General features: G+C 41.2%; 3 protein-coding genes and 3 long non-coding RNA genes across 6 annotated transcripts; all 6 read right to left on the minus strand.

Moving 5' to 3' along the window:
- Positions 1-203: 203 nt before the first annotated feature.
- On the minus strand, positions 204-3,472 carry LOC306965278 (collagen alpha-3(V) chain-like). The gene is made up of 5 exons (XM_079559569.1): positions 3,378-3,472; positions 3,187-3,293; positions 2,159-2,239; positions 1,907-2,089; positions 204-490 (listed from the first exon to the last, which is right to left on the minus strand). The coding sequence occupies exons 1-5, from the start codon at positions 3,457-3,459 to the stop codon at positions 341-343; spliced, it is 603 nt and encodes a 200-aa protein (XP_079415695.1). The 5' UTR covers positions 3,460-3,472; the 3' UTR covers positions 204-340.
- Positions 3,473-3,496: 24 nt separating this feature from the next.
- On the minus strand, positions 3,497-4,039 carry LOC306966119. Its single transcript, XR_013793088.1, has 3 exons — positions 3,979-4,039; positions 3,840-3,902; positions 3,497-3,543 (listed from the first exon to the last, which is right to left on the minus strand). It is a non-coding gene; the product is annotated as an uncharacterized lncRNA (long non-coding RNA).
- A 156-nt stretch (positions 4,040-4,195) lies between these two features.
- On the minus strand, positions 4,196-5,411 carry LOC306973743. Its single transcript, XR_013793584.1, has 5 exons — positions 5,356-5,411; positions 5,225-5,278; positions 5,081-5,134; positions 4,956-5,009; positions 4,196-4,250 (listed from the first exon to the last, which is right to left on the minus strand). It is a non-coding gene; the product is annotated as an uncharacterized lncRNA (long non-coding RNA).
- Positions 5,412-5,697: 286 nt separating this feature from the next.
- Positions 5,698-6,221, minus strand: LOC306959430. The gene is made up of 4 exons (XR_013792616.1): positions 6,166-6,221; positions 6,024-6,077; positions 5,825-5,878; positions 5,698-5,752 (listed from the first exon to the last, which is right to left on the minus strand). It is a non-coding gene; the product is annotated as an uncharacterized lncRNA (long non-coding RNA).
- A 1,696-nt stretch (positions 6,222-7,917) lies between these two features.
- Positions 7,918-12,150, minus strand: LOC306971478 (uncharacterized protein; the record flags this gene model as incomplete). Its single annotated transcript, XM_079567762.1, has 17 exons — positions 12,119-12,150; positions 11,996-12,049; positions 11,855-11,908; positions 11,706-11,759; positions 11,411-11,464; positions 11,196-11,249; positions 11,069-11,113; positions 10,956-11,000; positions 10,181-10,288; positions 10,028-10,081; positions 9,867-9,920; positions 9,742-9,795; positions 9,525-9,632; positions 9,391-9,444; positions 9,200-9,307; positions 8,036-8,089; positions 7,918-7,950 (listed from the first exon to the last, which is right to left on the minus strand). The coding sequence occupies exons 4-17, from the start codon at positions 11,709-11,711 to the stop codon at positions 7,918-7,920; spliced, it is 831 nt and encodes a 276-aa protein (XP_079423888.1). The 5' UTR covers positions 11,712-11,759; positions 11,855-11,908; positions 11,996-12,049; positions 12,119-12,150.
- Positions 12,151-12,288: 138 nt separating this feature from the next.
- Positions 12,289-16,299, minus strand: LOC306971565 (uncharacterized protein; the record flags this gene model as incomplete). Its single annotated transcript, XM_079567881.1, has 9 exons — positions 12,289-12,313; positions 12,397-12,441; positions 12,878-12,931; positions 14,308-14,361; positions 15,634-15,741; positions 15,861-15,914; positions 16,006-16,050; positions 16,122-16,175; positions 16,247-16,299. 9 exons carry the CDS (start codon positions 16,297-16,299, stop codon positions 12,289-12,291), a joined length of 492 nt encoding a protein of 163 aa, XP_079424007.1.
- Between the last annotated feature and the right edge of the window lie 41 nt (positions 16,300-16,340).

Here is a 16,340-nt window from a genome sequence, read left to right on the forward strand (position 1 = left end):
ATTCTTTTTATAATCTTTAACTTTTTTTTGTTCTCTTTAATAAATAGGCACATACATCAAATCACATCCACAATAACTACACTGTAAACTGAGTGATTTTGGTAAAATGAATAGAAAAGTGAGTAAGTAAGACAAATGCACTGTACCTGATAACATAATGGAGGTTCATGATATAAATACATGTTACAAATACAAACCCAAAATGTACAAGTTAGCACCTCATATTGATAAAAGCTGCTGGCGTCATGTCCAGGTTGAGTCTTTGGTCCACAGAGACTTTTCTGGAGAGAATATTTTGGAGTTCAAGTGCATGGAAGATGCGGCTGCATTAAGTTTAGTGCTAGCTGAAGCAGGCTGGTCCCACCGTGAAGCCAAAGTCCTGGGTAAAATCCTGATTTCCAAATACAGCAATGTCCCTGAGAGGTAGCAACTCCAGATCGTCACTCTCGAACTCAAAAATAGATTCAGTCGGTCCTGAGCCTCCTGAGGGCTGCAAAACAGAGAATACAAGTGACATTAGTTAGGGACGCAGAAGTATGTATCACCAAGTCATTGTTTTAGCAATTTCTTTGTAAGCATTGTCTTTTTTAATGACATTAACTGGATGGTACTGAAAATGAAATGGTTTAGTAAAATGTAGTTTTTGTTATCATATCATTGAAGTTGTTAAATGTTGCAGTTTTTTTTCTCATATTGTGAAGTCCCAATTGAAAGTTCTAAATTAACTTAAAGCTCATTTACTGAACTTTTTTTGTTCTCTCTATCTCTTCTTAGGGAGTAATCCAAAGGCTCAAGTCACTGTTAAAAATGCACTTCTTCGCATTGGCTTTTAATTCAAGCTGCAGGTGCATCTACATTTTTTATAGTTCTTACATTGCTTTAGTAATTCACTCTTATTTTATTGCTGCATTTAGTTTGCTTCTGTGTTGTTTCAATTGTGCACTGAATGTGTACAGCACTTTGGGGCGGTTTTTAAATGTTATATATGCCGAAGAAAGCCTAATAGCTGAAACTGCTTGTAAAATAAACCTCACTTTTTTGCAAGATTTACAGTGTGCGGCCGACCAATATATCGGGCCGATATTTGGGGATTTTACAATATCGGCTATCAGTACCGAAAAAAGACGATATTTCCGGGACCGACAATGACAGAGACTTCCCGTTTTGCATTGGAAAGAGCAAAGTTAGGGCTTTAAAACGAGTCCTCCCACAACTCCCTGGGCCAGGAAGGAGAAACATCGCAATGATGTTAGCTTCAAGTTTGTCAAACACAAGTTTCCCTAAACCTCCGTCAATATGGCCATGCTGCATGTCATTTTGAAGTGCAGAATCTGGAGAATGAGTTCGTTTTAACCTCCACTATTGTATTTTTGATCGCCGCGCAAAATTCCGCAGCTGGTCACAATATGCTAACGCTAACGACAACTAATCAAAGCTGGCACAGAAACTATAATTGAATCACCTAAAGTAATAAAAGAAACTGGAGGAGTGGCCAAGTATTTGTTTTTACAGGATTATAGACCAGACATTTGGAAAAATCTGCCTAAAATATAGGCATCGGCCAATCAACATCCCAAAATATCGGCATCGGCCTTAGAAAAACCTATATCCGTCGGCCTTTAGTGCGGGAGATTCAATTTTTTACATGACCTGTTTTGAAATAGATGTGTGAAGCACCTGCTCTCTTCGAATGTTATATATAAAAAATAAATAAATACTTGATTTTCGTCTTTGTGTCAGTGCTTTTGTACCACTCCTTAATTCTTTTGTTTTAGTGAAATAACTAACTAGAATTACGATTATATCCACAGTTTATGCAGTTTAAAATGAAAATGTAAACAAATAAACATTATCAGTATTACTCTATGTTATACCATATCATATAAACAGAATTACTCTGACTAACCTCACAGTCCCGTAGTGTGGACAGGTAGCTCTGCTCACTTGAGTCGGATAAAAACTTGATTTCTCTATTGCGTCCACTCTGTCTGCCCCCCTTACTGCATGAATATTGTATGGTCTGAGATGACACTCTGCTATGGAGTCTCAGGAACCTCAGCTGCACCACATCTGCACCAGGATACTCAAACTGAAAGTAAAATATGAGTTAGGGAGACACGACAATGGGGTAGACACAGTAGAAAGAGCACTCACTCACCTGGAAGCCATCTTTAAATGTACTCAACCAACTAAACGCCATGCTGATGTCTGCCTCCTTCAGCCAGGGTTTTATTGGAACCTGTGGATTTCATATAGAGGGGAGTTTATCATCAGAGTATTAAAAATAATTGATTATATTCAGTCAGAGGCTGGAATGTGAAGTCAGTGCCACCGCTTCCTACGCTCAAAAATATTTGTGCCGCTGTTTAATTAACGATGAGACAGAAGACATATAGAAATGTGCCAATGGGACCGATGATTAGCCTGGCTCTGCCATCAAAACTCCACTGTTCATTTCAAACTGGAGTTTCAAACAGAAAGAAAGTGGGTGTGGCCTATGCCAGGCTAACCGATGATACAACGCACAGAGGAGTCCCTGTGCCGGCCAATTCATACAAATGTAGTAAATTTGCCATCAAGATTTCCTGACAAAGTTTTTGCATCATGCAGTGTTCTCTGGTGCCTCTGATCACAGCGGCAAGTGACAAAAAGGAAAGAGGAGAAGGTACAGAGAGGGAAGACAAGTCTGAGCTGAAGTGTACTGCAGCTGCAGGGGTAAAGAGAAAGAAAGAAGCAGAGAAGAAAAACGCAGGTTCTTGAGGGCAGTGTTAATTTCGTCGACTAAAATATTTAGTCTTAATTTTAGTCAAAGTGTTATTTTTGACGACTAAAATTGGACTAAAACTAAATTAAAAGTTTTTCATGAGACTAAAACTATGACTAAAATGTCCAGATATTTTAGTCGACTAAAATAAGACTAAATAAAAATAAAAAGGAGAGACTAAAATCATCCAAACTTCTATTGACCGTCTGAAAGAGCCTCAGATCATGTAAATTCTCTGCCAAAAGATCAGCTCTGAGCTTTGTTCATGTGGAGCATCAAACATTTCTGTTTAGGACACTAAAATGTCTTGCACAGGCCCTGGGTGGAGTGCTAGAATATCTTAAATATTCATTTTGCTGCTTCTCATTTCCAGGGATCAGTCTCAAGATAAATATATTCAATGTTGTGTATGTTTGAAATACCTGGGGCTGCAGAGGAGATAAGCAGGTCTTTGGCTCTTCTGTAAAGTCGCAGTAAACCTGGAAAGCGTCAGCTGGACTTCCCTGGTTTGGATCAATGTAGTACATCCCTGAAAATGGAATTAGAAGAACTTCCAGTCTAAACTTTTCTTTACATGTACAATGTTATCGTGCTGGTCCTGGATGAGTCTCACCGTTGGTCACATTGGGTTGCACGAGCCACAGCTCCAGGCAGACGGTTGCCGGGTGCTCTCTAGTGCCCTCTGGAGGATTCATGAACCAGCGCAGCTCTGTCTGCAGTGAGTCCAGCAGAGTCTGAACCTGGAGGTAGTTAGGCCTGTCTGACATGTACATCATCGTCTGTGGGAACAACAGCAGTGTCTAAATGTGCATTATCTGCAGAGGCAAGATTCTAAGGCAATGAAAGGGCTAAAACGGGGAGGCTGAAAATGTCTTAGTTCATGAATAATTCGCCGACATAATAAAAGTGCTTTGACCGCTGCTGAGTCACTGCTGCAAATGGTTTAGTGCTTCAGCCACATTGCAATCCCAATCTGCTTTATTGATTGCATTACATTTCTCCAGCTCAGTTGTTTTGTAATGGGATGTGATGTTATTTAGACTGAAGTAAAAGCATTTAGAGCCGAGGCACTTACCCTCATCTGATTAAGAGTGCGGTTCAGGGAGGGCCCTGGCGGTCCCGGCCGCCCTCGAGGACCCTGAAAAACATCAAGGATAAAGTTCTTTACCCGCCCTATCACGCCCTACTTTAAAAGCCTGCCAGCTAAGACTTACTGAGTTTCCTTTTTGCCCTTTCGGACCACGAGGTCCAGAAAATCCTTTAAGCCCCTGGTGTAACAAATCAAGAATAAGAAAACAACATTTTCAAAGAAAAGTATAAACGCACAAACCTTTTGTCCAAATAAACCCTAGAAACAACACAGAAAGTAAATGAATAGATGACACGCGTAATAACTGAATTCAAATGAAATTTAATCTGTCGAGTGACTCACAGGTAGCCCAGGTAGTCCAGGTGCCCCACGAAGCCCACGAGGACCAATATTTCCCTGAAACAGGCACAAACAATGCACTCAATACTTCAGGAATTATATCTCAGACATACTTTCAATATAATTCCAATGCAATCGGCTGAATACTGTAATTTTTATCCAGGGCCGGCCCGAGAAAACTTGGTGCCCTAGGCAAGAAAGAATTTTAGCACCTCTAGTAAAAAAAATGTGGAAAAAAAGAAATATTAATATTAATTTCTTAATTTTCATTTATATTTCTCTGGCGCACAAAGCCCTTTTCTGATTCTGATTTTCTTGACCCAAATAGCATTTGCTGTTTTTCTATCTCAATCCTTTTGGACACACTTTAGATGTGGAAAAAGCTTCTTTTTTTTTAATTTTATCATAATTGATCATGACATTGTTATATTACAGAATATTATGATTATCCATTCTTTAAAAAGACAATCAGAACATGTGCAATCATGAAACTGCACACAACAGTTATATTGGAGGAGGAACCTCGACTTCTGAAGTAAATGTATGAATTTTCACCGTAACATTACACGGCTTGTCGGAGGCGTAGAAAGACCAGGGAGGGGTCGTTTGAGAGCTTGACATTTCTAGTTTTGAATACAAAAGACCGAAAATTGGCAATGTTGTAAATGGCGGGAGCATGGACCTGTTTTTATCGCAGTGGAGAGACTGTATGCTTTTGCAGTATCTGAATGCTATCCTGAGCTTGTGCAGTGTTTGAGTCACCTGCTCTCCTTTCTGGCCGATCTTGCCACGTGCTCCGATGGCTCCTAGAACTCCCTGTAAGATTATGATAGAAAATTCAATTTCACTTCGATCACACAGAGAACAACAAAGAAAAGAAACGCAACCTTCAAGCCATCTCCACCGAAAGGCCCAGGTGGCCCCATCGCTCCTGGCTCTCCCTGTGCAGTAGGACATTAGAGAGCAGTTGTTTCATCGACAAAGGAAAACAAAAGCAGATAAATTACATACATATTCTGCTCGTTGCCTACCTTAATGCCTGGTCGACCCTTGTCACCTTTCTGACCTTGAGCTCCGCGTTTTCCCTTTAAGAAGAAGAAGAAGATATAAGAAGATTAAGAAAACAACTTCAATATTACAGAGCTAAATAAAAAGTCTATACATATGGGCCGCGTCTGCCAGGCGGACCAGTTAGGCTGAGAGGGCCACTCTTTCCCTGCAAAACACAAATGATGGATTTAAGCTTATTTTCAAAGAACATTCATCATATGGTTTCATTGCTGCATTATTTTTAAAAAGAATACAGCAATGAAACTAAATGATTAAAGTATTAAAAATGTAGGAGGCTGAAGTGAATATAAGAAAAACCTGGTCGTCCATTTCAGACCATTGTACATTTAACCATCAGTGTATATACTTTCTAACAATTCCGCAATATTTTTATTTTATATACAACTGTATGTGTAATTAACCAACACACGTATCCAAAAAAAAGGATAACCAACCTTTTCACCAATCTTTCCTCTGATGCCTCTACTTCCTGCTTTTCCTTTTTTACCCTGTCAGTGTTTAAAGAAAGTAAAATCATATCATGTTTAATATACTCATCCATCCACAAAGCATCCTCTTACCTTCTTCCCAATGCGCCCATCCTTCCCAGGACGTCCACGCTTGCCCTCATTGCCCTGAAACATTGCACAAACACATATTATGCCAGCACGTTTAATTTAGCTGCACCTACGAACGACACATGGCCCTGTTTTCATTGTGTCGTACTGTAATGTTATTCATAAGGTAACCATAACAAGATGACCTTTAGACATTCAGCACCTTTTGACCTTTTACACCAGTGTTTCCCTCCAGACCTGCCAGACCTATCAGACCCTGGAGAAGTGAACACAGTGTAATCAATCCTCTACACACCATGGTTATATCTGGGAACAGTTTTATTAGTTGGGAAGATGAGACTTACTGGAGGACCGCGGGGACCGACTGGACCATCAGGACCCAGATCTCCCTCTTCACCCTGGAACACATCAACTTATTAAATTATTTTATGTCACCAGAAGTCTGTAATATTGCAAAATGTGAAGAGAGAGAGAGACATAATAAAAGTAAACGGTCTCGCTCCCTCGCCCTCTCCTCCTGGTTGGACCTGAAAGCCCCTCGTCACTCCCTGTGCACAGAAAAGCTCTCCTCATTGGTCCACGTGTAACCCTGTGTGAGTCTGATTTGTTTCTGAGATCAGCAAAGGGAAGGACTTTGGAAAGTGCTGGGTTTACATCAATATGCTGGTGCAGAAGGTCAATTATATTGTGAATTATTATCCTATCAAATCTGTAATGCATTTAGATTTACAGACTTGCTTTAAACAGCATCAGAAACACTAAGAAACCAATGGAAACAGGGTTATGCTACTTGTGAACATCTGCAAAGAGCTTGTCACTTGTTCTGCTCAGTGGTTTCAATGTTTTTAGCCACTGAGCCATGTCATGTACGTGTCTTATGGATCGAACTAGTAAACTGATACAATATTTCTTTTATCTGAAGTCTGTTCATCATTATTCAGTGCCCGTTTCATTTGGTTGCTCATTAGGATTGCGGTCTTCAGCCCTATGCACAGAGAAACCCCACCTACAGGGATTGGACAAGAAGAACTGGAGCTCCAACAAGCACTGAACGTTCTTCTACGGTCTTGGCCCGTCTGCTGAGGGGCTCCCATCGGCCCTGGGTCTATCTATAACCTGTCCGTCCATGGGAGTGGATCTCTTCTTCTGTGCTTCTCCCACTGGGTTTTCTTCTGTGTAGAAGAGTCTAAGGACAGGGGCTCCATCTGCTGCCAACGATTATTTGTACTTTAAGTTTGCCAGGGTACTTAATTTGCCTGAACCTTACATTTTCTTATTTATTGTTTTGTTTCAACTCCTATTGCTCCCTATTGGGCTATTCAAAACCATTGATTGATTGATTCAACTAATTAACAACAGAATGTTCTACAGAAGATACACGTGCCAAAGACGACAGATCTACCTTTGGTCCATGTGATCCTTTTTGTCCTTTTTGCCCCTGTAGTCCATCAGAGCCCTACGCAGAGAGAAAACAAACACCACTTTTAATCATTTACACACAGTCAATAATAGGTAAACACAGCTCCAACTAAATCCCCACCACGTCTCCTCGCTCTCCTTTGACTCCAGCCCCTCCACTCGGTCCCTGTGCCCCGGAAAAACCTTTTGGACCGACATCCCCTGTTCGTCCTCGGACACCTGTGGACCCCTAACAAACATCCAAAAGTTGATATTGATAAACTGTCCATACAATGTTACAGGTTTAGTTGCATTACCTTCGGGCCAGTCTTGCCCATTTCACCTTTCAGCCCTCTGCGTCCTGACACTCCCTGCACCAAACAGACAAAAATATAAGCCATAAAACACCAAACGTCACTAATTTCTTATATTTCATACTATACCTTTGGACCAGGAACTCCAGGCACTCCTGTCAAACCATTTGGGCCTCTTTCTCCCTGCAAATAAATGACCTTTTAGCTTATTGGTGGTCATTTACAAGTTAGAATCCTATACGCTGATCATCAGTGGTACAAAGATATAATTGTGTATTATTTATTTAGTAATATCTAATAACAGGGGTATTTAAAATAATGTTCAGTGTGTGCAGCTTTTAGACACAACTTGGTAAATGCTCATGAAGAAGTTAATGCCAACCTTTAGTCCAGATTTCCCATCACGACCAGAAATCCCTGAAGGTCCCGGAAATCCCTGTTAATCAAGAGTATCCAGATTAATATGTTTCCATGTTGCAACTGATTTATGTGCATATATTACCAATGGCCCCCTTAACCCCATAGGTCCGGTCTTCCCCCTCAGTCCAGCCGGGCCCTAGTGAGGATATTTATAGATTTACAGATATTACTGCAGCTGTTATCAATCCCACTTCAAATCTGTGACTGTACAGTGGCATGCATATGTCTCGTCCCCCCTTTAACTTATCGACATTTTGCCATACTATGGACCATAAACATGAATATATTAATTGAAATTTTAAGTGAAAGACACACACTAAGTGACACACAATCGTGAAGTGAAATGAATACATGATTTTGAATTTTTTTAATAAATAAAAAACTGAAAAGTGTGATGTGCATAAGTAGCAGCCCCCCTTTCCTTTTAGTGCAACCAATTGCCTTCAGAAAATGCCTGATGATTTCTGAAAGATCACATGTTAACCCAATGACTAAATAGAGTCTACTTGTGTGTAATCTAATGTCACTTCAAATACAGCTGCTCTGTGATGGTCTCTGAGGTCTGCTAAGAGACTATTGGGGAGCAGACAGCATCACGAAGTCCAAGAACACACCAGACAGGTCCGGGATAAAGTTATTGAGAAGTATAAAGCTGGATTAGGTTATAAAAAGATTTCCAAAGCTTTGAACATCTCTCAAAGTAGAGTTAAATTCACCATCCAGGAATGTAAAGAGTATGGCATCACTGCAAACCTACCAAGACCTGGCCGTCCTCCTAAACTTACTGACCGAACAAGGACAGCACTGACCACAACTGTTACCAAGAAGCCTATGATGACCCTGGATGAAGAAGCTACATAGAGGCCACATGGTGGCTTCTGGCAAACAGAAAAAGGGATTTCTTAGGGTTTTCTTTTAAAAATGGCTTCTTCTAGCCACTCTTCCATAAAGGTCAGATTTGTGCAGTGTATGACTAATAGTTCTGTGAACAGTTTCCCCCACCTGAGCTGTAGCTCTCTGCAGTTCATCCAGGGTCATCATAGGCTTCTTGGTAACAGCTCTGGGCAGTGCTGTCCTTGTTCAGTCAGTAAGTTGAGGAGGACGGTAGGTCTTGGTAGGTTTGCAATTAACAGACCTCTGAGACCATCACAGAGAAGTGACATTAGGTAGACTCTATTTAGTCATCAGGGTCCTTAGCGTGGCAAAAGGTCGAAAAGGTCATACTTATGCAACCCACTGTATTTACCATTAAACCCGCAAAACCCTTGTCCCCTTTTGTCCCCCTCAGGCCTCGTTTTCCTGTCAGACCCAAAGGGCCGTCTGAGCCCGCCAAGCCACGAGTTCCCAACGTTCCCTGAGAAAACATCACAGGAACAGACAGTTACAATTAATAAGACTATTCGCTGTTTGTCCAGGAAAGGTTCTGTGCTATGAAACCTTTGCTCCTCTCGGTCCAGCATCTCCAGATTGCCCACGAGGACCAACTCCTCCCTAAAAAAAGATAAACAGTTCTAAACAATTTAGCACTAAGACGTTTTTACAAATAAACCTCCTGCTATCATGCAGTTCACCTCTTTGCCCCTTTGTCCTGGTTTCCCCTGCAGCCCCTGTGAGCCCTGAAGTCCAGACTCTCCTTTAAGACCTTTCAGTCCATGTGGTCCTTTGGCACCAGGAGACCCCTACAGTGTCAGACAATAGATATTTCAGTAATAATTCAGCAAAATGTAATACTTTTCAATGTACATAATGTTTCCCCAAGTTGGCTTCTTTATAAACAAGAGGTCATACCTGGTCGCCTTTCCGTCCAGCTTTTCCTTCTTCTCCAGATGGACCAGGTAAACCCTAATGTAAACCCGTAAATGTCATTATTGTTTTTATAACATTGGAAATGAATATGGTGGATTAGCACAAACCTGTAGCCCATCCAGCCCTGGAGACCCAACATCACCAGCAAGACCCACAGCTCCCTAAAAGAAAACACTTCTGTAAGACTTCCATCATCTCCATTGTTTAACTTCATCTTACATGTTACACAATGACTTAAAAATGAAGGAAAATATATGCAACAATGTACCTTCTCTCCTTTGTCTCCAGCTGCACCTGTCGCTCCTCTCATCCCCGCTGTTCCCTGGTACAATAAAAACATGTCTCAGTAAACGTAAACTCCTGTGACGCACCGTCTGTTATGAACGTGACAGAGGGAGGGAGGTAACAGGTACCCACTCACTGGAAACCCTCTGGCTCCTGCAGGCCCCTGAGCGCCCAGAGGCCCCTGACCGCCAACGGAGCCTGCAGCTCCCACTGAGCCCTGACTCCCGGGACGTCCTGGAGGCCCCTGAGAGAGAGAGAGAATCCACATTATTAAAGGGCTGATTCGTGACCACTACAAGGGTGTATTGAAGCGCTGGGCAGCCCCCACTTCCTGTTTGACGCGGTTTTCAGAAGGTAGGACGACAGCGCCATCTGCAGTGAAACTTCTTCAGTACAACATCCCAGGTATGCAAAAGCAAAAAAAGCCCCATGATCCCGGTTAACTGTCCCCGAGGCACGTGGCTTACCTCCACTGGTGGTAAGGCAATCAGGCAATATGACACGCCCTAGCAACAAGTGACCATTTTGAGGCAATCTGTCGCAAACGTCCAGTATGAAAACAACACTGATTTAATTTAAATAACCTTTAAGGCTATTTATATGATTTTTTTTTGTTTACAAACAATGAAAGAAGGAGCGAGTAGACTACATTAGTTACGTCCAAAATCCTTATCAGCACTTTTCACAACTTTTAAGGTCACTTTTCGGGGCCACTGTCACAGAAGGCTATGGACTGTATGGTACATCATTTTTTTTAAATTATATATGAGGATTGGCCAGAGCTGTTTTGTTCATCATTATTTAGGTCTGTGTGTGTTTTTAAGTTTAGTCAGTCAATAGTTCAGCATATCATTAAGACAAGGCAATAATAATGTAACATCCATGTGGGAGATAAGACACTTGACACTTACTGGTTGGCCCCTCAGTCCTTTTGGCCCCAATGCTCCTTGAAGGCCCTGAGCAAAAGAACAGCGTTATATGTCTGTGAATTAATGAAAACAAAACAAACATACAAAGCACCTACCTGTGGTCCCGGGGGTCCTCTCTCACCAACAAGGCCTCGCAGTCCCTATGTTTCATCAAAACAGCAACATGCAAAATTTCACTATAGTAGTATAAATTACAGTTAATAATTAAAATGATAAACTCACACGAGGTCCAGGCTTCCCTTTGCTCCCTGTCGACCCTCTGACTCCCGCCTCTCCCTGAAACACAATAAAGAATGAAGTTTATTGATAGATAATGGGAAATGGATGTAGAGACAGAGGGGTTTACAGAAGCATCTTATGCTAAACATTTGAGATTTCAAAATTGTCTTTAAGACTGAGGATGACACATTAATCATTAGACATTAGCCATGTCTTACTCTCTGTCCCATGTGGCCTGGCGTCCCGACTGGACCCACTGCTCCAGGGTAACCCTAGAGGCACAACACACATATTCAGCATTCAAACTCTGGGCCAGAGAACTGTTTAATATAAAAGATCTGTAACATTTTATAAGCTTTGACTGTTCGGTTGGTTTCCATGGTAACTCTTCAATACAATAAAACTTCTCTGTCTTCAGTTTAAAACCACATGTGGATATATTGTCTGTTTTTGTTCCGAGCAGATGTATTCTCATCAATAACATGTTGAACTCATGTTACAAGAGCCACTTACATACATGCCCACTGGTCCCTGAGGGCCAATTAACCCAGGTTTCCCAGTGAAGCCCTGAGGACAGACATAAACCAACATGCTTCATAATCAGATATTGTTCAATAAAGCAACAACTGTAAGCTTTGATGCAACTCTCAAATATGTCTTACTCTCTCTCCAGTAGGTCCAGGCCTCCCAATTGATCCTGGTTTTCCTGGCTGTCCCTGGAAAGTTAAAAATCCTTTTTTAACATTTACTGTAAATAATAGTACTATAAAAAAAAGTGCAATGATATTGTGTCCTGAACTCACCACAGCCCCCTTTGAGCCAGTCTTCCCTATTTCACCGGTGGCACCAGGAAACCCCTTATACAAATAACAAGACAAATGTGATCTCTTTGTAATCTCAAACCGTCATTTTGAAAATGGTCTTACTCTGTCTCCTTTCGGGCCAATGGGACCAATCACACCAGGCGCTCCCTGCAACAATCATTTCAAATATTTTTTGTTATTAATACATAATTTCAAAGTACAAACTCAAACTAATCGATTAAAATGTAAATATAGAATGGGAACCTGTGTACCAGGCTTTCCTTCTGGTCCTTCTATCCCGGCTTGACCTCTGAAACCCTGACACAAAGAAAACAATAACAATGGAGGTAAATAACGACTAAACAACTCATCAAATCTGTTTCTTTGATATATTTTCCTACCATAATTCCGGGCAATCCAAACAAGCCATGGAGCCCAGTGCGACCCTGTCAACAAACACGATCAAAAAGATATGCTAGAAATACTGTATACAGTATGAATGAATGTCGACCTTTTGGTACTGATCGCCCGAGGCAGGTTGTGCTACATTTACTGAAGTGCAAGGACTAAACCTTAGACGTAACTGTACGTTTCAGTGTGAATTCATTGTGAGTAAATCTGTAAGTGACAATTTGACACATAAAAATGAATTGATGCTCAGCAGATGTTCTTAAATATATATTATTATAAGAATTAGTCATCTATTCATATTTCTATCTCCTCTCTTTTGTCTGCCCTGTTACATGAACGCTAAAACAGATCTTTTTACTCCTACTTGAGTAATTGTATGCATCACTTCTACTGGAGTAAAACTATTTCAATGTAAGGTTACTCTTGAGTAAGTACAGTATTTTGGCTACTCCACACTGTTCAAGTTCTTACCTTTGGTCCTTTAGGTCCTGCGATCCCTTTTTGTCCTTGTATCCCTCTGTTCCCCTTAAATAAAGACATATTAGTTAAAATATGTTAAAACATTTACCAAGCGTTTGCTCATGTGCAAAATCAGCATTCTGATTCTCTCATTTACATGTCAGATATGCGGCCCAAATACTGTAATACAGGCAATTCCAAACATCCCTGAGAAGGTTAGCGCCCTCTTTGGATGAAAACAGCAGCTCTCGTACATGGAAATGACTGGGCAGAGATCATCTCAGAACTTCTAATTTACATATGTAAGTAAATATTTTAATTTGTTTATATATTTTTTGAATGTGAAAAGGAAGCCATGGAAGTGATCTGTTGCTTCAGAGAAGATGGTTCACGTTTTTAAACTGAGCAGCTGAACCCACTAAAATATTACATCAGTAGTATTTGCTTGTGCAACTTTTCCGCTGGTTGGTTTATAATGTCATTACAGCTTCAGCTTTTATTCTGTCCCTTTACTATTGTTATTAAATTAAATTTATGCAGCCTATGGTGTCGTTTTTCCGCTGGTGAGAGCAAATGGTACATGGTCCATTCAGCAGCTAATCCACTAGCTGCTATTGCTCACATTAATGCGCGTTTTGAGTAGGGCTGGGCACGGTTTAGTACTTTTTCGGTACTTGAACTCGATACCGGTACTTGAACAATACCTGTTTCGTTACCTATACTTCATCATTCATTATCTAGAAGTTTAACATGATAAGATAATGTTGTTTTATTCATGTATTTCAGCTTGAACAACCAAGTCACTTTCACTAGTGCAGTTTCAGAACTCACCAGGCAAACATTGGATCTAAAGAAAAAAAGGAAATCTGTTCCCGTTTTCGATACCAGTAGTACCTTCACTTTGTTTTTTCTAATACCATACTGGTATCGTTTAATGGTACCCAACCCTAGTTTTGAACCCCAGAGAATCATTAATTAGGCCTAACGTTGAGCATGTTAATAAGTCTGAATATTTACCGATTAAAGACGTCACAAAGTGCATAATAACGGCCACCAGGTGGAGCCGTTTCCAGAAATAATGAGCAATCAATAAACTAGCTCATACATTTTTCAATACAATATAAAATAGATTCTGACTGTGAATCGATGTGTCCGTAAACCCTGTCCTCCGACACACACTAATAAAATCTTTAGGCTTTTCATCTTTGTGCTAATCCCACCACAAAAAAAGAATTTTCACCACGTGTCTCGATAAATTACCCGTATGAGTATTATTTTTGAGGGTTAGTTGCAGCAATAACAAAGGCAGAACAAAATGGTCAGTAATGGTTGTTTCTCAGTTAAAGCCCCAACATATTATAAAAGTGACATTACAACCCTGCCAGTGGAAACAAGCTGATGAGGCAGTAAAGATGGGTTACAGCCCGAGAAAAGGCTCTGACCTTTGGGCCCTGTTTCCCCAGCGTCCCCTGGAGGCCCACTTCACCGCCTTCACCCTGACAAGACACAACAGCAAAGGAAATATTGTCAAAATCGTTCAAATTCACTTTTCTTTATTTTCTTTTAAACATGATTTGTAACATGTCACTGACTGTTTCATTCATTCACACAATTCAAACACTAAAAATCAGTTTATATTTCAATAATCAAATCTTATATTTGAAGAAAAAAAAAGCTATCAAACAGCGAAACGCTTGCAAAAGCAACATGTTTGTGCAGGCTTTCAGTCGCCCAGGGATTATTCATTTAGTGAAGCATTTCCAGTCGATGACAAGGCAAATTGGACACGACGGGAAAGTTTAATAATAAATGTGTACAATTTCTGCCAAAACTTTATTTGAAAGTGTTTTTGACCATAATTTTGTATTTTCAACGAATTTGTGCAGCAAAAATAGTTGAGCAGTGTCATCATTTTCCAAGAAATTCAGATTTAATGACAGTGGGAATCCAATTTTATGCTTTGTATTACATTTAATTCCTTAATTTTGGCACAATGAATTTGATACCCACAGAAACCCTGGTAACTACATGCATGAAAGGACCACATCTAACAAGTAATTAGTGGTTCTTAACTGGTGGGGTTTGGAACTAAAAAGTGGGTCACAAGACCTTTTCTTGTGGCCTTTCGGCAAAACTACCAATGTTTTTGAATCATTTGTAAACTTTATTTTGATATTCTAGCAGAATATTTCTTATTGTAAGTTGAAATTGATATTAAGATCTTGACACCATCCATCCATCCATTGATTAATTTTCTTCCACTTTATCCGGGGCCAGGTCGCAGAGATGCCCAGACTTCAAGACAAACACACATCTCCTCCAGCTGTTCTGGGGGGACCCGGAGGCAACACCAGGCCAGCTCAGAGACATAGTCCCACCAGCGTGTCCTGGGTCTTCCACGAGGCCTCCTGGAACACCTCCCGAAGGAAGTGACCAGGAGGCATCCAGAACAGATGCCCAAGCCACCTCAGCTGCTCCTTTCAACGTCAGAATAACTGAGCTCCTAACCCGATCTCGAAGGGTGCGCCCAGCCAACCTGCGAAGGAAACTAATTTTGGCCGCTTGTATCCGCGATCTTGTGCTTTCGGTGGGAACGTAGATTGTCGGTAAATCGAAAGCTTCACCCCAGACTCAGCTCCCTCTTAACCACAGTCTGATACAGCGACCACACCACCTGCTGACGCCCGAGATACTTGAACTCCTCCGCTTGAGGCAGGGACTTCACACTACTCGTCATATAAACTTCTTTCAGTGTTATGAGCCTGTACCTCTTTGCCCTGTGGCCCGAGCTGACCTCTGTCCCCGGGGAGACCTGCAGCCCCTCGCTCGCCCCTCTCCCCTGGACGACCCGGGATCCCCGCAGCACCTGGAGGGCCCTGTGCACATGACACCTCAGCTTCAACATATTATGCCATAAATCACACCATAGACTTCATTAGCATCGACTGCAACTACACCAATGTAGTCATACAGTTTAGATATTTATCGGTCTTACTTTGTCTCCTTTAGGCCCGAACTCTCCTCTGTCGCCGTCCTGTCCTCTGAAGCCCTGCCACATTACAATTAATTGACTGACACATGATTCCAAATCTATAACTGCAACCAAGACAATTATTTGAGTACATAGTTAGGATACTTACAGTGTGACCAGGAAACCCCTTTGCCCCAAAATGTCCAGGAATCCCCTAAAACAGAGACACATAGTGTATGTAAAAATGTACTTAATCTTAGGCGTAAAAACATCACTGTCACTAACCATTGATCCCTCGAGGCCTGGTGACCCTCTGTTGCCCATGGGACCCACTCCACCCTGCCACACAGCAATAACTTTCAACGTTCTACCTCTGAAATTAACTTGTGAAGAATAGTTTGAAGGCATACCGTCTCCCCTTTCGCACCACATGGACCATCACTGCCAGGGTGACCCTGCCCATGAGACGACACCTTATGTAGAGAAAAACTCGTATTGTGTACA

The sequence above is a fragment of the Gobius niger genome (assembly GCF_951799975.1).
Source record: "Gobius niger genome assembly, chromosome: 1".
Lineage (NCBI taxonomy): Eukaryota > Metazoa > Chordata > Actinopteri > Gobiiformes > Gobiidae > Gobius > Gobius niger.